Source organism: Chanodichthys erythropterus, chromosome 5 (assembly GCF_024489055.1).
Source record: "Chanodichthys erythropterus isolate Z2021 chromosome 5, ASM2448905v1, whole genome shotgun sequence".
NCBI lineage: Eukaryota > Metazoa > Chordata > Actinopteri > Cypriniformes > Xenocyprididae > Chanodichthys > Chanodichthys erythropterus.
This window is the reverse complement of record NC_090225.1, coordinates 22,930,031-22,953,428: the sequence shown is the minus strand read 5'-3', so window position 1 is coordinate 22,953,428 and position 23,398 is coordinate 22,930,031. Positions and strand designations below refer to the sequence as shown.

The window sequence follows — 23,398 nt, the reverse complement described above, 5'->3', positions numbered from 1 at the left end:
GATATGTTTATAGCAATAGGTTTTTCTGTTCTGTTTTTCAGATTTCAAGAGTTCTAAATTTCTAGATATAGATTTCTAATTAGAGTTTGATTTCTAGATTTTTAGGAGTTTTATTTCTTCAAGTATAGATATGCACTACCCCAAGTTGTGTCAGCGAGATTTTTTATTTTTTTATTTTGCAAGGATGCATTAAAATTATCAAAAGTGACAGTAAAGACATTTATAATGTTACAAAAGATTTCTATTTCAAATAAATGCTGTTCCATTCATCAAATAATCCTGAAAAAAAGTCATGGTCAAAATACACTGATAGTAATAATTAATGTTTCTTAAGCAGCAAATCAGCATATTAAATTATCTGAAGAATCATGTAACACTGAAGACTGGAGTAATGATGCCGTAAATTCAGCTTTGCATCACAGGAATAATAAATAATACTAAAACAGAACCAGTTCTTTTAAATGTTAATAATATTACACAATATTACTGTTTTTACTTAATTGATCAGATAAATGCAGCCTTGGTAAGCACAAGAGACATCTTTTAAAAACAATAAAATAATCTTACCGACCCCAAAGTTTTGAAGTTTCTTTAAATTTTAAGTTTAGATTTCTATATTCTAGAGTTGGATTTCTAGATATAAATTTCAACTAATTTTATATTTCTATATTTTTTAAAATAGATATGCTAAAATCTTAATCTAGAAATCTCTAACTAGAAATATCTAAATTTACTCAGCTAGTTATTTATGAGTAAAATCCAGTGACTGACCTCAGATAACAGCTGGAGGTTCCACATCAGTTCTTTATCCAGCTCCTCTTCGTTTAATACCTCTTCATCTGAGAACACATGGTATGTTAACAGGAAACTTACAACACACGTAGCAATACATATACTGACATTAACACATTAGGTGCTTACTGGATGAGATTTGTAATATGGCATTACAGCAGTGAGGCAAAAAGAGCTTCAGAGCCTCTGCTGGGTGAGTCTAAATAGGAGAAAAATAATTTGAAATAGTCAGATAAACGTTTTGATAAATGCTGGCAGCTGTGGATGTCTGCGAGTTGAGCTCAGGGCACTGACCTTGGTTGCAGCTCGGCACATGTCTGCCACCATCCGTCCAGCAACATGAGTCTCAAAAACGTTTGTACTGGCGAAGTTGAAGACTTTTTCAAGGGCCACCTGTGAAAATGAAGGAAATATGTTCAGGTATCATCACATGGAAATGGAAATACACTTCCGTTCAAAAGCTTGGGGTCTATAATAGTTTTTCTGTCTGTAAGATTCTGTTTGGACACATTAAATTGACACATCAAAAGTGAAAGAATTTGCATCATTATAAATGTCTTTACTGTTTTAAATAAATGTTGCTTTTGTGAATGTTCTACTCATCGAAGAATCCGGAAAAAATTGAATGGTAGTGTATTGTATTGACCTTGAATAATTCCATGGAACATTGTGTGAAGATAGTGTAGAATGTGGAGGACAGGCCCAGCTCCAACAGACTCTCTAGATGAGTCATTTTCTCTGTCTCCACCTCCTCCCGGGTCTGTTCCAGAGTACTGGTGTCAATCAGTGCAAAACACCTAAATACACAAACATGAGAGGGCGAATGAAGATACAGAAAGAAAACCACATGTACAGTATTCATATGGTACTCTGAGTTCTGTACCTATCAATAAATTGAAGAACAAAATCCTCAAACTCTGCAGAGGCTGAACACAACTCTTTTTCCACCTGCACAAAGAAAATCAAAGAAAAGTCTGAGTCCCACATGAACTATGACACATACAAATAATCTAAGGACAGGAGGACAGGATCACCTGTGTGAGGTCATTTCTTGTCTGAACAGCAGCAGAACAGTCCACCAATGGCACAAGAGTAACACAAGTTGCTATTAACTGGAATGTTATCTGAAAAAAACAAAAACAAATATTTGAAAACATACAAACCTCCACAAGACCAGCAATAAGAAAACAAAAAAGTCTAGACGTTCTACAACAAACTGCCCAAGGGGCGAATTAGTCTTCCAGGTTTTGATGTTATCCCTGCACAACACTTGAAACTTAAGTAGTGCCTGGTTGGTAATTTTATGTGCTTTTTTTCTCATTTATTTATTGCAAATTCATTTATATTCTACTTATTTTTAGTCTTAATAAATTTAATAATTTAATGGTTCAACTTAGTTTTAGTTAACAATAGCAACACTGTCTTGAACAGACTCTCACCATACACTTGCTGAAGTCATTGGGGTCGATCCCTGGGAGAGCCCTCATGAGGAGAGGCAGCATGTGTGTGGGGCCCTCTGGAAACCTCTGGCCCCCGGCCACAAGGGTCCTTGCCACACTGATCATACAGCTTAAAGTGGCGGTCAGCTGGTGAGGCTCAGTGAGGGTCTCCATGGCGGGATATGTCCTTAAATGAGAAAAAAATGCTTTTATGTGATAATGCTCAAGCACACCATCCACTCATCATCAATTTATGTGGTCTTAATGTAATGTAATGTTATTGTAAGTTCACTCAAAATACATTAGCATGTGCTTTAAACAAACACACACACATACTTCTCCAGCACTGGTGGAATGACCAACTCAGGTCTGAGCAGGGCAAGGTTTTGCAGGGCCTGGGCAGCATCCAGACTGCCAGTTTTGCTAAACATAGAAAGCAGGACGGGCTGCTTCATACTCTCCACAAAGTCTGTGATGTCCTGCTCACTGAGAAGGTGGCTTTCGGGAACAGGGGTCAGCCACGTTGGCGTCCGGTAACGTTCTCGATGCAGACGTTTCACAACGCTAGCAGGTAAACGCTGAAGGAGCTTCATGAGTTTCATCTGGGAAAGGACGGAGCAAAACAAATAATACAGTTATTTATTTAATAATAAATAAATATTTTGAATAGAACTGATTATGGAACTTATATTTACATCCAAAATTATCATTATTATTTTTTTCATTACAGTGAAAGGGAGGAGGAAGGAAATTATTGGGGAAAAAGAGGGGAAATGGAGCTCTGACCATAATGATATCATTACAACTGGAAAAAAAACTGACTGAATGAACAAACTTAAAGGGATAGTTCACCCAAAAATGAAAATTCTGTGTTACATTTTTTGTGTATTCTGTGTAATTCTTGGTTACAAACATTCTTCCAAATATCTTCCTTTGTGTACAGCAGAACAAAGGTTTGAGTGGACTATCCCTTCAAATGGACTATCATACTCGCCACTTCACACCACTCATGGCAGGATAGACTGCTCATTTGTTAAAATGATAATCCGAACAATAATAATAATAATAATAATAATCTGATAAATTAAAGTTATATGGAAATATTATATATAAACTTATATATAAAAGTTTATTTAGCAGTTATATGGCAGTCCAAATGTTCTCAGTGTCTTTATACGATTAACAGATCTTCTTTTATTCACATATAAACATTGATCACTGAACACAAACAGAAGCTCAACTGAACCGTTTTGATGCACAAGAAAAAACTTCTTCTGGAAGCTCAAACGTGCTGCGTAACACGCAGGATTATTCTCCTTAAAGTGGACTTCAATGGCCTCTAAACGGTTGAAGGTCATTATAGTTTCAGTGCAGCTTCAAAGGGCTTTAAACGATATTAAACGGAAAAAAATGGAACTGGCGCTGCATTTGTTCTGCAAATAGAAGCAGCATAAGCAGCATACAGAATAAACTTTTTAAAGAATACAAAAGTGCAGTTTTGGCGGAAGCACTTGGAAGGCAATCGTTTGTTTTTATAAAGCATATACATTTACTTTTTTTCCAAAAATGGCCAATCGTTTCGGTAGATAAGACCCTTATTCCTCGTCTGGTATCATTTAAAGACCTTTAAGACCCATCCAGCACCCACATCTGTAATGGGTCTGTAATAGGTGTCATTGGTGCCTAAAATAAGTAAAGCAAACATGGATTTGTGAATGGTAAAGTCCGATCTACTGAGCATTTTGGCAAAAAAAAAAAAAAAAAAACTTTAACTGCCATTTGATCAAAGGGATGGATGTTAACTTTCAACTTCAGATTCCCATTTCAACAAGTGAGCATTCTATCCTGCCATAGTGTTTTGTATACTGTGATGCTGAACACATTTCACACAATTCATTTGCATCAAAGAAAGAACACTTTCTGTAAGCTTCTGAAACCAAATTAGATGTTCTACAAAGTGAACATCCCATCAACAGCAGGCTGAAAGGGGAAGCCAAAGTAATATGGCAACTATGTGACAACAATAAAAGGACAAAGCTTTCGCAGGGTTTACTGTGACAACTAGATGCCTCCCTCAGACAAAGCAAACACACATCCCTGGAAAGATGAGCTGTCCTAATCTATGAGGAGATGCTTCTAGAAAAAGAATGGCATGTATTGTTGATAGCAGCACTATGTTTGAAATGGACACAGCTGCAGGCTCTTCTAAAGCATTCTGGGATTAAAATCTGGATAGCAACCTGAAGACCTTGTTCATTTTGCTCTTTGTTTTCAATGGAAATTTAACAAAACAAAAAATGTGGTAATGTCTGGATAATCCAGGGGATTTGTTTATTTTTATTTTCAATTTGTTTATACATGTAAATATTATTATATCATTATTTATACTTTATATATTATTTTTAATTTTTAATTTTCAATTTTTTAAATTGACTTAAAATTTATTCATAATAAAGTAGAAATTACGCATAAATATCTGAATCCAAAATCTCAAGCAGTAACTTACGAGCCAACGGCCGTGGTTAGAAGGGTGGAAAAATGAGGCGATGCTGTTGAAAAGGCCACTGAGCTGGGTCTGGGTCTGTTTGCTGGGTCCTCCCTAAAACACATTATTAAATATAAAGCAAATTTATTACGTCATAACTTGATGGTTTTCCAATGGCATATTTTCAGAGGAAGGTTCCTTTATTTTACACTGACCAGCAAAGCAGAAATCCAAACGACCACGTGACCGATGTCATAGGCATTTGTCAGATATCTGGAAACCAGCATCTGACTGGATCCTACAGGAAGATTAAGACTCCTCAAGGTCCTAGTGAAGATCTGAAAACAGACAGAATACAAAACTGTATAAGCAGAAACATTGAACTAGCTCTGGATTTAATGGCTTACATAAAAAACATAATTTAAACAAGAAACCTGTTACTGAAAACAGAGAGCTGACTAAAATTTTGGAGCAATATCTTTCTACGATGGAAGAAAAGTGACCATCTCACCGTTGGTATATAAGGGTCCCAATCTATGTAACCAATGTTGTCATTTGCCAGTCGTGCAAAAAGACTGACAAGATTCTGGAACAGATGAAATGGGGTTAACACTAATGTAATGAATTACTGAGGTTGTGAACAGAAATCCCCAGAGAAAAAGACAAAGACAATCATACTGACCACTTCCCAGCTTGGAAGGTTCTGTACCGACACCCACAGGCTTATCAACTCATCAAACCAAAGCCTGAAGAAAAAGTATTAGTATTGGTTATGTGACAGTTACATAATATACAATATTTAAATATACAATTTAAATTCTTTGACTTTACATTCTAGTTTGCACGTATGACTTTCAAAATATTAAATTTCATACAAAAAATAACAATCGGTGTTCATTCATCTCTCATGGTCCATTCTGCAACATATACACTACCATTTAAAAGTTTGGGGTCAGTATTATTTTCTTTAAAGAAATGAATACTGGAAAATGTAAAAAAAATAATTGTGAAAAAATTCAGCTGTCATCATATAAATAAATTACTTATTAAAATAGGAAAAAATATTTTAAATTATAATAATATTTTACAATATTACTGTTACTATACTTGTGATTAAATAAATGTAGCTTCGGTGCACATTAGAGACTTGTTTCCAAAATATAAAAAATCTTACTGACCCCAAACCTTTGAATAGTAGTGTGTGTGTGTGTGTGTGCTAAAATAATCTTCTCTATAATGAAAGTCTTGCAGAAAGACTAATAGGACTGACTGTGCAAGGACTCAAAGTGTGTTATAATAAGGTTCAGGCAGTGCTCACTTAAAGCCCTTATCATGCAGCTCTGGGGGAAGAGTGGTAGGCAGGAAGAGCTCAAAATATCCCATCGCCTTTTGCATGGTCACATCAAAAGGGCACATCAGAGGTTTCCACTCATCCAGCATCTCCTGTGTTGCTGATTCTGGAAAATAACTGCATGCATACAAACACAGACAGACAGAGAATGATTGAAATGTTGTTGTTGCTGATGTCTGACCTCAAGTGTTATGCATACATATAACAATACTAAACCTTTGTGATTTAAAAAAAGATTTAAATATGAATTTAAAAGTACCTAAATGTCATGGTAAAGTGTACTTGTACTGCATACAGTTATTAACTGGATAACCAGTTAATGTGCTTTTGTAAAAGGATTACAGTCCGTCGTTCTAAGCCACATCAAGAACCCTGACATCTACTGGCTCATTCATGAGCAATCTGCAAACAGTACGTTATCTGTACAAGCTAAAAGTATGGACTTCACTGACCGGGCACATGACAACCTTTTCTGTAATCCCAGATGAGCCAAGAAGAGCTCAGAACATGGAGCCTCACCTCACCCTAGATAACTTAATAGAGTCGCTTTTGTGTCACTGTTTTTTAAAGTAGAAACCAGGCAATCATACGGTCTGTCTCTTTCTATTTCACTTATAATGTATTAAAAAAGATCTTTCAGTATTGAACAGTTTTATCCTAATTTTAATAGTCTGCTGTTAAAGGATAGGATGTCCTTTTTGACCTCCTGCTGAGGAATGGATTGCATTGATCCTGGGACACTTCAGTCTCTCAGAGACAGGAAACCCTCACAAAGCCAAATTAAAATAGCATGAAACAGGATTAAATGCCCAGGAAGAAACTGAGCACAGTGTTTATGTACAGACAAATGTTTGGACACACCTTTGTATAGGTTGGACACATCTTATCTTATATATATATTATATATATATTATATATTATATATATATATATATATATATATATATATATATATATATATATATATATATATATATATATATATATATATATATATATATATATATATATATATACAATGAAAGAAAAATACAGAGTTTTAGTGTCAGTACTACTTTCAACTACTATATAATGTATAATAATGCAATGGGGAATATGTGTGGGTCCTGATAATGCCAAATGTCTTATGTTACCAATAAAAAGTGGCCTACAGTATTTTAAATATATCTAGTCAGTGACAGAGTGCAACAATATTCATCTAAAAAAAAAAAAAAAAAAAAAAAAATCTAAAAATATTTTTATTCTAGGGTCACCATTGTCCAGTGCATTGGGTTACCAGCACCAAGTTCAAGCCTATTCATTTCCACCCCCAATGTAATATCAAATTTAGCATTTTAATCAAGAGTTAATTTTTTGTTAACCTTTTAAAATATGTCTTTGAATTCTCAATAATATCGTATCGTGAGTTCAGTATCATGATATGTATTGAATCATGACATGAGGGTATCGTTACACCCCTAGAAGAGAGATATGTAAGAAAGTACTTACGGCCTGCAGCTCTTGATTAAGGCCTTCAGAACTGCTTCCACTGAGCTGCAAATGAAAAAGAAACTTGAAGGTGACCAACACTTGATACATCACCAAATGAATCCCATGCAAACAATAAACAAGACCAACACACTGTTTTGTTAGACCCATTCATGCATTACAAAAACTCTCCTCAGACTCTTGCTATAAACCCAAAAAGGAAGGGATGAGTATAGTGGTAGAAGAACTTTTGGGAAGTAGAGTTTTTATTGGACTGATTGTCCATCTGTGACCTATATACTGCTTTGAAGCTGGTCAGCAAAGCTATTTTAAAGTTTTATCAACTCCCTTATCCTGAGCATCTAAAATGGAGGGGTTACTTCATGAAATCCTGTTCTTCAATACCAATACATCAAATCAAATTCACCACTTGCATAAAACCCATCAAACACATGCACCATAAAAATCACACAGCTAAACAAATGTAAACAAGCCTGTGAGTGTCACGAAAAAATTGCAGGTATGTAACACCCAGACAGGGCCTCTGAACCTGACAACCTTTGTTTTGAAATGGGCCAAAGTAATCTTTCACCTCTGGACTTATACAGAGGAAAGAATGTGATCCTCAGTAGAGATTCACTGCTGCAGCCTGTGTAGTGGGAGCCAACAAGGATACTGGAGTATCAGATGTCTGCATTAAAGAGCATGGGGGAAAACAGAAGCTACAAACAAGCTCAGCACTCAGAAACAATGTACAATACCGTGTGTTGGCTTGGGCATTCCAATTGAGAGCAACAGTGTTACTGAATGGTGTGAAAGCAGCACAGCTTTGGTTTTCACAGTGCGAGTCCAACAGCCTGTGTCTGGATGTCAGTATTTTCTTTTTTTTTGTGCAATGTGACATGCATCTCATTTGGTAAAGGTGCACTCAGTAATCATATATATAATATTAATATTTTTAATAATATTATAATAATTTTTATTTAGAGTTTTATTTTAAATATTTGTTTTAAATAAATAAATAATTATATAATAGTGTAATTATTTTAAATAATTGTGTGTGTGTGTGTATATATATATATACACACACGCAAGTATATTATTATTAATATTATGTTTTCTTTACACAGATTTCAGAATTAAATTACATAAAAGCTTACTTGACCATTATGATGTTATATAAACACAGTGGAAATAGCAGCTGCTTTGGCTGTAAAAGATAAGATATCTATATTTTTTTTTTCTGTTTGGTATTATCTATATTTTTACCATCAATAATATCTTAATAATACAGGATAGTTACAACATATCTAAAAATATAAGTCAGACATGGAACCATTTTGGCATACAGAGTATTTAAACAAACCTTTCCAAAAAGTAAAGGATGTGAACAGCTCAAAGTACAATTGCTCAGTTGTCATCTAGTTCCACAAGATGACAACTGAGCAATTATAATTTTTAAATCAAAAAACATCCATCTCATTAATGTGTATAGCATGAGATGGAGAATATACATTGATGACCAACAAGGAACAAAAAAAACAAACAGACATTGTTATTGTGCACCAGCAAAAATGTCATGCATCCACAGCAACAGATTTAAAGTCAAACAAAGTGAGTATAAAGTCAAAGACCACTGGGACAAAATAAGAGCCAGTGAAATTAATGAGTGCACCTTTCAATATTAACATAAAGTAACATGGTCCTTACCACCTCTGTGCAAGTTTAACGAGTATGTGTTTAGAGGAAGAGCGTGGCCGCAGAGAACTGAACATGAGAGGAGATAAAAAGACAGGCACACTCAGCACTTCCTGTTTACTAAGACAACATTTTTATGAGATGCTCAACATCAGCACCAGTTCTAAGATGTGTGCAAATTCCCTGTGACAGATATCAAAAACAAAGCTGGGATGGAAGTTATTAGGGTAACTATTTAAGCACATTTATTGTCTGTTTTACTGAATAGAGAAGCAAGTATTTGGCAAAAGTGACAAAACAAAATAACCAAGATTTTCAAATGTTGAGATTAAGTTATTGCTGCTTTAATCCACTTTTTATAATGTCTCTGATGGGATATGCACGTACCTGGGAAACCAGTTCAGGCCGAGGTGCTCGGTCTTTGAGTACAGGATCCTGTCCTGCAACTCATACAGGGGTCGCCATGGCAATTCCAAGTCCTCTCTTGAAAGCAACTCCTTCTTCCTGGAAGACAAAACCATTTAAACAAGATGATTTTCTTCACACAGGTCATAGGTGTGGGTGGATATTCAAATCTCAAGAGCTGTTCTGATTACAAATCTGTAAGGGATATGTGCATTAGGTGACAAATCGATTATTACGTTTCACCATTAAATTAATACTTCAGTCCCCTGAAGCTACAGTTACAAGATGGCCCCAATTAGCTATTCTAATTTTCACTGGAATAAAAAATACCCCACACTAGTGACAATCTCTGTGCCTCCTGTGTTGATGTCATGGTCATGAGTGCATGAACAAAGTCAATCTTACTTCAGCAGGGTGATGAGGAGACGGGCGAAGCTCTGCATCATACTGATCTCCAGTTTGGGGATGGTGACCAGCTCGTACAGCAGCTTGACGAAAAGCACATGGTCCTCTTTGCTGAACTTCCTTCCATATAATCGCATGTACCTGAAGGAAAAGAAAGAATTGTGGGGTGTTTAGTATTAAAAAGTAACACTTTATTCAAACTGCATTGTGTCTCCCTCTGATATTAGCAGTTATGATGGTAAGTTTTATGATATGAAACAGATTGGTGGTTATTATCAGTTTTAGAATAGACAGCGTCTATGCATCTATGCATAAAATCTAAATTTAAATTGCCCTAAAGGATTCCTTTTGGGTGCATTTTCAATTGCTCCATGTTGAAATGTGAACATAAAAGCAACATGTGATACCAAAGTAAGTCACAGATTTAGGTCAAGCTATCAAAGCTCAATTTCCAATGAAAAGGAAGTGGACTCATGGCTGACCTGACACAATCGGATAATCTAGGTCAGACCTGAATACTATAGTATCTCTGCTTTGGCCGGCAATGCCAATGCCTTGCCAAGAGGGCTTTGTTGGGATGCTTTCTGGACTGGCAGTGATAAAGACAGTCATGTCCTAAACACTTAAGTGCACATGGAGACAACTCTTTACACAAACACTATGTGTGTCCCAATTCACGTAAATATATGCACTATTCTATAACGTGTGTAACGTCTATAATAGTGTGTTCACACTTGAAATTGCAAAAAGAAAATGTGCACTTTAAATACCCAGAAAAACTAAGTGTAGAAGGTTGGACACTATTTATTTTTTATTATGAATGCTTGAACAACAATTACAACAAAAACTGCAAAGGGTGTACTTATAAAATATATATATATATATATATATATATATATATAACAAAAAATAAAAATAAATAATATCTAAATAATAAAAAATAAAAGGCCTTGCCATTTCACAAAATCTTAAATGTATTAAAGAAACAGTTTTAACAGCTTTTTTGTTTGTACTCTGCATAAAAGTAAGTATATAGTTTTCTAAATCTTTCAGGACCACAGTAAAAAAAAAAAACAAAAAAAATAATAATAATAATAAATATAATTTATATATATATATATATATATATATATATATATATATATATATAAATTATATTATATACATACATAAATACATAAATACACACATACACATATAACATGTTCATATAGCAAAAAAAAAAACAAACAACAACAAAAAAACAAAACAATTTGTCATGTTGGACCATAGACTGTAAAAAATAGTGTTGGACACTTCATGCACTGTCGCAGCTTTAATTACGTAGCGGAGGGGGAGGGGAGATGATCAAACTCCGATGATGAATGACAAAATAACCTTATAAAATGATACAGAGTAAATGATACAGTATATGTACATAGTGTACAATTTGGGACACGACTACTGACCCTGTGACAACTCCAAAAACATGGACATAGCATGCATTCTGGGCATACTAAATAGACAGACAATCTGGAGATCCATGAATAGATTTAGTGAGAAAGAATATGATGTCTTGGCTTACTCAAATGGCTTGGATGACACGGAGGACAATATTTCTCAGCATGTTTACTGTTTACACTTAAGTATTGCATCTCATAGTCACACGCAGTCTGACATCAGTGACGGTTTGTGCTTGTTGTGCTCTTAAAATAGCACTGAGTGGCAAAAACATGACCAACAAGTCATTTTGCAATCACTGACAAAATATGGCTTGTTGAACACCGGCCATTTCCTTACCTTCACTGCAATGGCATTTGATAATAAACACCTTTTAACACCAAAACATAACGTTGTTGCTAAAGCTTATTGTATTTATCAATGGGTTATCGTTAAAAAAATAACTTAAACCTAAACAACTCAAGGTAATGAAGTATTTTATCCTATACGCAGTTATAATTTCGCAACGTGATCAAATTAAACGCCCTTCCAGTTTGAACAATGACGCAAGTGAAGTTGACTACGCATGCGCATCAGCAGTCAGCGCGCACTCTATTTAAAACGCAAGGGAGTTTGTTTGTTTAACCTTAGTGTGCTTTATCCTCCTAAATACAAAGGTGTTCCCGTAACTGTAAATACAGCTGCCTACAGAACATCACTTTTCCCGTTTTCCATGATAATAAGATAAAGGGAATGTATTTATGATTCAGACATTCTAGGAACAACCCCATAATTTAATTTCGTTGGCAGATAAAACTATGAGGATGAGTCCTGGAAAATGTTTGACGAACTAATTCCTCCAAAATACTTACGTGGAAAGTTTCCTCGTCCAAAACAAGACACCTGGCCATATCTCTCTGAGTTGGACGGCTCGGCCGAGGTTTCCTTTTATCTGTGCCAAAGTTTCATTGGACTCTTCGTCTAGTTTGTCCTTGTAAGGCAGAAGTTCGTTGTAAACAATATCTTTTTGCGGATCAAACCCTAATAATTCGGATGCTTCTTTTTTCATATTACAGTCCCCCAAACGTGGTTCCTCCACTTCGATTATATTAGAGACAGTCATGAACAAAAATATTCCAAACAGTGATGAGCTTCTGAGATAGAAGTATTACAAATTATACAACTATTATAAATGTCAAAACCACAATACAGCCGTGGTATTTTCTTGTTGGAAGACGCGCACTGTCATCGCTCGTGTCGTTTCTGAACTCTCTAGGATAATGATGACTTCTTTTAAGCAGAGCTTGCTGTCATGCATCGTATTTCTATACGAGCGCTCCATGTATCCGTTTCCATTCAGCTGTAACCAACCAAACACACATGCCGCAACTCCACCCTCCTCAGCTTGCGTCACTTCCACCTAATTGTTTCCAAAATAACAGATCCAAGATCAGTTTACTGTCACTTGTGACCGGTGAATGAATTTTACTATGGCAAAGGCGAAGTCCATGAATACTTGTGTGCCATTCCGACGTTACTAGATAACCTTTAAAAAAACATCATATTGGCTATTAATTATTACCTTATTTCCACATATTTCTTGTACGTAGGACTTGTTATAATCGCAATAAGGTTATGTTGACATCGCATTGCATCCTTCCAATGGGAATGCTTTGCTCATGTATATTAATGAGGTTATGCTGACGGGACTTGGTGTCCTTCCAAAAACATTGGTCAATTATGTTAAAGGATTAGTTCACTTTCAAATTAAAATTTCCTGATAATTTACTCACCCCCATGACATACAAGATGTTCATGTCACTCTTTCTTCAGTTGGAAAGAAATTAAGGTTCTTGATGTAAACATTCTCCATATAGTGGACTTCAATGGAGCCCAAATGGTTGAAGGTCAAAATTACAGTTTCAGTGCAGCGTTCTACGCGATCCCAGACGAGGAATAAAGGTCTTATCTAGAGAAACCATTGCTCATTTTCTTAAAAATATATATATATTTTTTTTATACATTTTAACCATAAATGCTCATCTTGAACTAGCTCTCTTCTTCTTCTCTATTAGACACTGCTAAGTGTATTACTGCCCTCCACAGGTCAAAGTTTGAACTAAATTTTCATATACAATATGCTAGTGCAAGTATTTAACAATTAGTTCAAACTTTGACCTCTGGAGGGCAGTAATACACTTAGTATCGTCTACACTGCCTGAATTCTAATAGAGAAGAAGAAGAAGAGATCTACTTCAAGATGAGCATTTATGGTTAAAACATAGGCTATATATATATATTTTTTTAGAAAATTAGTGATGGTTTTTCTAGATAAGACCCTTATTCCTCGTCTTGTCTGGGATCGTGTAGAACGCTTTGAAGCTGCACTGAAACTGTAATTTTGACCATCTGGAGACCAGTGAAGTCCACTATAAGGAGAAAAATCCTGGAATGTCCTTAATTTCTTTTCGACTGAAGAAAGAAAGACATGAACATCTTGGTTGACATGGGGGTGAGTACATTATTAGGATTTTTTTTAATTTAAAAATGAACTAATCCTTTAAGGCTCAAACATTTACCATAGTAGTACATTAGCCTCTCGATTATTAAAGTAAATACACAGCGTTTTTACACAAGAACATAGCCTATGTTTTTCTCTCTCTCTTTTTTTTTTTTTTTGTTGTGGAAATCTATTTATGATTCTGTGTCAGCCAATTATAGCCACGTAAATAAGCAGGATCACTAGATTACTCTGTCACGATTGCTCAGCCATTATGAGCAGATATATTTAGTGACATCTGCGCTAAAGTGTGATTACTCAAGAGCTTAGTCCATGAGATCTGTAAACAAGAGGGTCTCAAAAAAGCCCCTCTAAACGTCAGCGGGTTTATGAAAGGACATGTGACCTGTGCACATGTGACTTGTCAGTACATCGAGATCTACAGTAGCTATAAAATTCAGCAGATTTGTTTTCATCACAAAGACACTCTAGAAGAGGAATGACATTTGTGGAAGTCAAAAAGAGAGGAGTTGACAAAAACCAGTGTGTCCATTTTATCACAGTAATTGACTGTACCAGAAAATATATAAAACGTAAAAATTAGTAGTCTCTAACTAATATTTTTATATTCTATTTAAATGAAATTTATATATTTTATTTTTCATTCATAAGTCATGTAACACATTAACCTATATAATATAGGTACTATGAAATATTTTCCAGTAGAGGACGCCATTGTACAGATGATATACTTGCATCTGTATCATATTCAAGCAATTTACTAGTTATTTCCCTTGACAGTTGTACATGAGTGCAGTTTTGTTTCATCTATCTATCTATCTATCTATCTATCTATCTATCTATCTATCTATCTATCTATCTATCTATCTATCTATCTATCTATCTATCTATCTATCTATCTATCTATCTATCTATCTATCTATCTATCTATCTATCTATCTATCATCTATCTATCTATCTATCTATCTATCTATCTATCTATCTATCTATCTATCTATCTATCGCCAACAATATTTAATGCTTAAATGCTTTATAACACCAGACAGTTGGGGGGTTGGGTTAGTGGTGAGGGCGCTCACAAAATTGTGTCTAGCAGCAGGCCGTATATAAAACTGTGGTTTAGGCACAGTAGGAGGTCTGGCTCCTGTGCTGTGAAGACACATGCCCACAACAGTTGGAGAATCATTAAGTTCTGGAAAAATGAGGGATTTGGCATGCCACACCTTAGGAGTATTCATTTATGAGCATCTGTGGACTTCTGTTCTTTCCACAGAGCATGACCTGCTCCATTGATTCATTATTAGAATTATAACTTGGCTGTACTGATTGTGAACCTGATAAGGTCAATGGGTGAGTGGAGTCAGTACAAGACATTTAGGCACCCTTATCCATGTACAAACCTGAATGTCAAAGATAAACTCTCATGCTTTATGTAACCGAGAAAGCTAAGGCAAAGCTTTCAGCTGTTAACTCAAACAGTCACAAGTGCCTGTGTCATAAAGGTGCTGGTTTATGTTGAGGAGCTGAAAGCCTTTCTTTTTTTTTCTCTTGCCTCCCAGGATACTGAACTTCCGAGCCAGTCTAATGGAAACTACTTTATGTTTTCACATTCACTTGTGATTAGCCAGAACACTAAAAGTCACCCTTCCCACTCCGACCTGTGCTGTTTGAGCAGCTCTCTGAACCCTTCGAGCAGACAAGCAAATATTTCTGACGGTAAACTGAAACACAACCAGCAATGTCAAGCATAGACACAATATTTACCCATACTTTTGTAACTAAACATTGTAATGAAACACCCTTTCAGCCTTTAAAAATTGCCCTTTAATGAGGAAGTTGGCTTATATGATTTGAAAGATGGTTTCTGCAAAATAATTAGAAAATTCCTTCAATGGTAGCACAATGTAGTGATATTTTCTGCATATCAAAACTTTTCACAGTCCTACATCGCATTGCAGACAGAAGCCAAGGGGGACCAGAAGTGAGAATATATCATCTGACAGCTGTATTTAATGACAGCCGTATCAGAGAAACTACAGGCTTGGAAAACAGATCCAGAGCCAATAAGACATGGCTGTGGACAATTAATCAGTTATAATTGGCTATTAGACACAACCATCCATCATCCATCATTGTATGCAAATAGCTATATAAAGCATGTAAGGAATAAGGTACAGTACAGCTGCGGTGTCCCGGGGGTCATTTTGCTCTTTTTGTGATAATTATACAGCTTATTACGTGTCTACTAACAAATAAATTAATAAATAATAAATAAATATTACAGCAAGCAGCAATTAATGGGGTTCAAGAGGTATAAGACCATGTGGCTTACATCAAAACATACCCATGATGGAGAATACGCTAAAACACACATACAGAGAAATGAAAGGTTAAACAATAATACTTAATGCACATTAAGCATACTTACTTGAAATAAACGATTATGATTACTGCTAGCCTCCTTTTTATAACACAATTTTTAGGTTTCACATTAATCATAATGTGGCACGGTTGTCAAAACTAATACCCACTAAGTACAAATGAAGTGATAAACATTGACAAAATGTGATTGTCATGTTATAATAGTGATTTTTTTATTATGTCTAAATACAAACCTGATTCCAAAAAAGTTGGGACACTGTACAAATTGTGAATAAAAACAGGATGCAATGATGTGGAAGTTTCAAATTTCAATATTTTATTCAGAATACAACATAGATGACATATCAAATGTTTAAACTGAGAAAATGTATCATTTTAAGGGAAAAATAAGTTGATTTTAAATTTCATGGCATCAACACATCTCAGAAAAGTTGGGACAAGGCCATGTTTACCACTGTGTGGCATCCCCTCTTCTTTTTATAACAGTCTGCAAACATCTGGGGACTGAGGAGACAAGTTGCTCAAGTTTAGGAATAGGAATGTTGTCTCATTCTTGTCTAATACAGGCTTCTAGTTGTTCAACTGTCTTAGGTCTTCTTTGTCGCATCTTCCTCTTTATGATGCAACAAATGTTTTCTATGGGTGAAAGATCTGGACTGCAGGCTGGCCATTTCAGTACCTGGATCCTTCTTCTACGTGGCCATGATCTTGTAATTGATGCAGTATGTGGTCTGGCATTGTCATGTTGGAAAATGCAAGGTCTTCCCTGAAAGAGACATCTGGATGGGAGCATATGTTGTTCTAGAACTTGGATATACCTTTCAGCATTGATGGTGCCTTTCCAGATGTGTAAGCTGCCCATGCCACACGCACTCATGCAACCCCATACCATCAGAGATGCAGGCTTCTGAACTGAGCGCTGATAACAACTTGGGTTGTCCTTGTCCTCTTTAGTCCGAATGACATGGCGTCCCAGTTTTCCAAAAAGAACTTCAAATTTTGATTCGTCTGACCACAGAACAGTTTTCCACTTTGCCACAGTCCATTTTAAATGAGCCTTGGCCCACAGAAAACACTTGCACTTCTGGATCATGTTTAGATATGGCTTCTTTTTTGACCTACAGAGTTTTAGCCGCCAACGGCGAATGGCACGGTGGATTGTGTTCACCGACAATGTTTTCTGGAAGTATTCCTGAGCCCATGTTGTGATTTCCATTACAGTAGCATTCCTGTATGTGATGCAGTGCCGTCTAAGGGCCCGAACATCCAGTATGTTTTTCAGCCTTGACCCTTACGCACAGAGATTGTCTGAATCTTTGGATGATATTATGCACTGTAGATGATGATAACTTCAAACCTTTGAACTATTGCTCCATTATTTTTCACCGCAGAATTGGGGGAATTGGTGATCCTCTGCCCATCTTGACTTCTGATAGACACTGCCACTCTGAGAGGCTCTTTTTATACCCAATCATGTTGCCAATTGACCGAATAAGTTGCAAATTGGTCCTCCAGCTGTTCCTTATCTGTACATTTAACTTTTCTGGCCTCTTATTGCTACCTGTCCCAACTTTTTTGGAATGTGTAGCTCTCATGAAATCCAAAATGAGCCAATATTTGGCATAATATTTAAAAATGTCTCACTTTCAACATTTGATATGTCATCTATATTCTATTGTGAATAAAATATAAGTTTATGAGATTTGTAAATTATTGCATTCCTTTTTTATTCACAATTTGTACAGTGTCCCAACTTTTTTGGAGTCGGGTTTGTATGAATGCAAAAGCGAAACCTGTGAAAAGAACTATATTATTGAGTATAATGACAAAATTACCATTATAACCATTAGATGGCAACAGAGGACTCACTCAATTAAATTCATTGTTTTTGCACTGTTGTTATTGAGCTGTGTTTAATAATTGTAAATTATTCAGCCATCGTATCTTCATCTGGCAGTATCTGTTCCCGTGCAGAAACTCGTGAACATTTCATTGTTTCTGTTTCCATGTAAAACTGGCTCTGACATGTTATGGGTGCCTGTGGTGCTGGGCTTGTTAACATTTATACTTTTTGGTTGACAGCGCTTGCTAACTTAATGTCAGTGACTGAGAAATTTCACAGTCAAGTCCAACTAAAGAAGAATTTACCTTAATGTTTACCAATTGTGTTCAGCAGAAGAAAGAAATACAGAATTTTCATTTTTGGGTGAACTATCCCTTTTAAAAAGCTGCAAACTGAGTGAACCAATTTAGAGTTACAGAATTGACATACATTTAAGTGACGTGTGGAAGAAGAAAGATTTAAAACACAACTAATAATTTCTACCATATGGTGGAAGTTGCTTTGTAAAAGAACTGTTGTTTCTGGAAATGAACCTGGTAATGTTTCACTTATGGTCCATGAGGGAACCCAGTTACTGTTAGAGACTTTTACTTTTGAAGACTGGCATACTTTAAGATCCTGGCATGGTTCCTCCTCTTTTGGTTTTAACAGCAGTAGTTGGAAATGACAGTAGTCTTTTAACTTGTTTATCTCTTAAAGCCAGTTGCTGGCTTGTTAAAATGCACATATTTATGTCTCTTCGGCCTCACCGCATTTACAACATATCAATGGTATCTTGGCTTCGGCTGTAAACCAGCTGCAAGTCCCAAATGTCAGTTTGTGTTTCAAAGCAGACTTGTGTCTGCTGGAGATCACAAAAGACTTTAAACCTTTAAAATGTAAGCAGAAGGGGATCAAAATTTGTGATGACGTTTACAAATGCCCAGCGCCTGCAAATACAATGTAATCCATGGGAAAGGATGTAGCTGCATAATGCCTGGCTTTTGTCATTTCATCGAAAATTAAACATTTTCAACAAGGTTCTCATATGCAGTTGTGGGATGTTTGCACAACAGTGCTCTTTGTTTGGAGTCATTGGATATCATTGTAATATTTTGGCATCAAACATGATTTCACATGTTCAGAAAGTAATGCTGTCCGTTTGTCACCCCCTACTGCCACTAAAAACCCTGGTTGGTTTTCAGGAAAAAAAAGAAAGAAAAAAAAGTGAATGTTGGAAATCATTGCTAGAATATCATCATATTGTTGATGCAACAGTCAGTGTAATTATTACATAATTATGTATTATTGTGTGTAAATATGTAATGTATTTAAAGATACAGTATTACTTACACTTAAAGGTGCCCTAGAACTTCTTTTTAAAAGATGTAATATAAGTCTAAGGTGTCCCCTGAATGTGTCTGTGAAGTTTCAGCTCAAAATACACCATAGAATTTTTTTAATTCATTTTTTTAACTGCCTATTTTGGGGCATCATTAACTATGCACCGATATATAAGTTGCGACCCCTTTAATTCTCGTGCTCCCCCGGAGCTCGCGCTTGCCTTGAACAGCATAAACACAGTTTACACAGCTAATATAACCCTCAAAATGGATCTTTACAAGATGTTCATCATGCATGCATTAGCAACATGCTAACGAAACATTTAGAAAGACAATTCATAAATATCACTAAAAATATCATGATATCATGGATCATTTCAGTTATTGTTGCTCCATCTGCCATTTTTCACTATTGTTCTTGCTTGCTTACCTAGTCTGATGATTCAGCTGTGCACATCCAGATGTTCTGCCCTTGTCTATTGGCTTGATCATGGGCTGGCATATGCAAATATTGGGGCGTACATATTAATGATCCCAACTGTTACGTAACAGTCGGTGTTATGTTGAGGTTCGCCTGTTCTTCGGAGGTCTTTTAAACAAATGTAATCTTTTCCATGTACTGAACTCTTGTTATTCAACTATGCCAAGATAAATTCAATATTTAATTCTAGGGCACCTTTAATAAAGGGCCAGGAGATCATCCAAATCTCTTGAGTAGGTACATATATTGAATAAGTAATTACGTCATGACAACTAATCTGTATAGAATGAATGTGTGTAATATGAAAATAATCTGGACACACTATATTCGCTATGTTGTCATTATTATGTGACATACCAGCGTCAGTTGCGTCACTTCACTGCCATTCACAAATCTTCTCCCGTGGCCTCATGGGATAGTAAAGTGTCCATCGTACGAGCAATTTAGAATCTCGTTGGAAGTAGTTGGTCATCTGAATACGTTTTATCTACTCTTTCATAAGTACTGTGAATTCGGACATACTTATTTTGTCACGTTTCACCTACTATATAGTAGGGTGGTAGTATGGAATTTCAGATGCAGCCCATGTCTGTGTCCACATCCAAATGGAGCTCAACGACTTAACCGGCAGCATACACTGTTGCTGATGACATATTTTTGTAGGCCAACCCAGAAGTTAACATCACCCTGGTTCCCTAGACAAAAACCCAGTAAGATTTTTCCATTGGCTTTTGGAATATTGCAGAAATTATGATGGGTTTGTTCATCATGATAATCTTCACAAATGAACACAAATTTTTAGGAATTTCCAATCAGAAGTACCAGTACCAGAAGAACGAAGCTAAACATACATAGGCTATAAACTAGCTACACCATGGTCACATGATGGTGACAACATCTCCACTGGAGCATTGGAGCCTTCATGTCCTCAGAGCTCGTAATTACAATTTGTAAGATGGAAGTTTTCTGAAAGCTGTACCACCAAAGCCACTGGAAGGCAGCCTGCAACCTCTAGCCAAAAAAAGCGTAACGGCTAATGCTAACGCTCCTCCTCTGGCGGTATGCAGGGAAGGAGACCAGAGGCTGTTTTTTGGATGGATGTCAATGGATGAGAGGCTTCACTCTGCTGATTAAACAGCTTTTGTGGGAAATAGCTAATCATTTAATTTAATTAATTTTAATTTTTAATTTTTAATTTAATTAATTAATTACATTTAATTAGCCTGTTTGCCAATCTTCAGCATGTTTTACACTAAACAATACTTTCGTTGGGAACTATGTAGATTTAAGCTTGATAAAAATGTATTTTTTTAAGAGAAGGCAGACTAGGGAATGTTGCAACTGATGTCACTGCCATTACACGATAGGGTGAGAGGTGAGCACGTGATTAAGTTAGCCGTTACGCTTTCTCCAATGGTAAGAGATACAGACCCTCTAATCTCCCTATAATCAAAGAGTTTAAAGCGGAACTCAGTAAGATTTGCGAAGCTCCCCCTACAGTTTCCTTCAGTGAATCACACTGTCGTAAATACTCCAAGCGCAGCTCTGGACTACAACGACTACGACTACAACGCTCACCAGCGCAGTAGTTTTGCAAATAAAGTACAAGAAAGAGGAGGTGGGTAACTTGCAAATACAGTACACACGATGGAGGTGGGTAATTTTCGAAATTGTCTTGTAAAGTCATAATATATACTTTGTTATTGAATTACCGTAAAGCATTTTGTCACTCTCGCGTGAACGTGAACATGAGGCGAGATTGTTTCGGGTCGGTGCAGCAGCTCAACTTGCAAGTGCTGTATTCTGGTAGATCTGCCAGAGGGGGTTAGTGCTCGCCTCAAACACACTACTACAAGTCAATTAACCATCGTAACGACTTAGAAAACTATTTATGAAGGTAAAAAAAGTTACTTAGTTCTGCTTTAAAACCCAAGAGGCGACACTCTGATACTTTGGCGTGGCCGCCATTATGGGGTGAAAATACTAACTGGACCATAGAATCCCTCACACCTTACACACCCAAAATCTGAGAATTTCACTGCCAAATCAGAAGCGCAATAGAACAGTTTTTTAAATTAAGTCACCAGTAAATTGTATGGCTCCCACAGTAAATGTTGTATTGTCTTATATATGTTTTATTTTACCAGTTGTGGAATCCAACCATAACGTAGTTAGCTTACTTTATTGAGTATTTCCATTTTATGCAACTTGACACATTTATTAACAGTAAATTAATAATTAATAAAGTTAAGATCATCATGTTTGCAGCGAACAATATATTTTAGACCCAGTGGAGTAATAGTAATAATATCTAGGTCTAAATTGAAATAGGCTATATTGTACGTTTTAATGGATCACAAACAATGATCTTATAATAGATGATGCATTGCTGTGTCCATTATCGCATAATTCCCACTTTTGGTTTAACGGACATTAGACAACACTGCAAAATCAAGCTGTTATTCATATATTTACTGTCCAACATTCCCAATTTTCCTGATGCATGTCCTTAATTTAATTTCATATGTTGGTAATAATTCAGTTTATAAACCTTTTAAAGAATTTTAAGGATTTCAGCTTTGATGTACGTTTTTTTTAACAAAGCAACTGATATTGCCATAGAAACTAGTGGGCTGCCGACCATAGCTGCCGACTCGCTTTCACCCCAAAATGGCGGAAACGCAGGGCTGTTGCTGGAACGTTCTGTTGACTGTCGCTTCTTGTTAGTGTATATTCTTTGCCCCAGGGATGACGCATTTTTGTAGGCCAACGCGGAAGTTAGCGGCGCACGGGTTCCCTCGATTGAAAGCCTATGCATTTTTCCCATAGACTTTTGGAAAATCGCAGAAAATAAGCTCTGTGTTTAACAAAGGGTTATGACACGTTTTGTCTATCAAGATAATTTTTACAAGTGAACACAACATTTATAGATTTTGATATACAAACATGCTCACTGATTATGATATGCGCTGTGTATGAATACTTATCCACTTTTTCATGAGAAATGCTGTCCAAATGTCCCGTTTTTAATGATGACGTCTAAAGTCCCTGCCAAAGGAAATAGGCCTAGTCCCTTTTAGCAATTTGTTAGCAACCGCCGATTTTAAGACACAGTAAAAGTTAAAAAATCACAAGTGGGTTATAACGGGTGTGTTTTGTATCATAGATCAAAACGTGAAAGTATTTAGAGGCTTTGTTAACCACAGACCTTATTTCAGGCGATTTAGCAAAAACCCATTCATAGACTTGATGGCGCTGGAACCGGAAGAACCGGGTTTTACCTACAAAAATGCGTCATCTCTGAGGCACTCTATATACAATCTCTGGTACCAAAGAATATACACTTTTTTTTCAGGCATTTAAACAAAAACCCTTTAGGACAATGAAA

General features: G+C 36.0%; 1 protein-coding gene across 4 annotated transcripts in view; it reads right to left on the bottom strand.

The window, feature by feature from the left end:
* Positions 1–12,816, bottom strand: part of psme4a (proteasome activator subunit 4a) — a 29,787-nt gene extending 16,971 nt beyond the window's left edge. For 2 of the 4 annotated variants that reach the window (XM_067386602.1, XM_067386601.1), the window contains exons 1-18: positions 12,334–12,816; positions 10,043–10,183; positions 9,620–9,736; positions 9,245–9,301; positions 7,556–7,600; positions 6,035–6,184; positions 5,399–5,462; positions 5,228–5,302; positions 4,932–5,054; positions 4,738–4,830; positions 2,568–2,833; positions 2,232–2,418; positions 1,827–1,916; positions 1,676–1,740; positions 1,439–1,589; positions 1,087–1,185; positions 922–991; positions 772–839 (exon numbers count right to left, since the gene is read on the bottom strand). In XM_067386602.1, the coding sequence (XP_067242703.1) occupies positions 772–839; positions 922–991; positions 1,087–1,185; positions 1,439–1,589; positions 1,676–1,740; positions 1,827–1,916; positions 2,232–2,418; positions 2,568–2,833; positions 4,738–4,830; positions 4,932–5,054; positions 5,228–5,302; positions 5,399–5,462; positions 6,035–6,184; positions 7,556–7,600; positions 9,245–9,301; positions 9,620–9,736; positions 10,043–10,183; positions 12,334–12,584 (2,112 nt within the window). In that variant the 5' untranslated portion in view covers positions 12,585–12,816. The remainder of the gene's footprint in view (positions 1–771; positions 840–921; positions 992–1,086; positions 1,186–1,438; positions 1,590–1,675; positions 1,741–1,826; positions 1,917–2,231; positions 2,419–2,567; positions 2,834–4,737; positions 4,831–4,931; positions 5,055–5,227; positions 5,303–5,398; positions 5,463–6,034; positions 6,185–7,555; positions 7,601–9,244; positions 9,302–9,619; positions 9,737–10,042; positions 10,184–12,333) is intronic. The other 2 variants (XM_067386604.1, XM_067386603.1) reach the window with 1 other exon arrangement.
* Between the last annotated feature and the right edge of the window lie 10,582 nt (positions 12,817–23,398).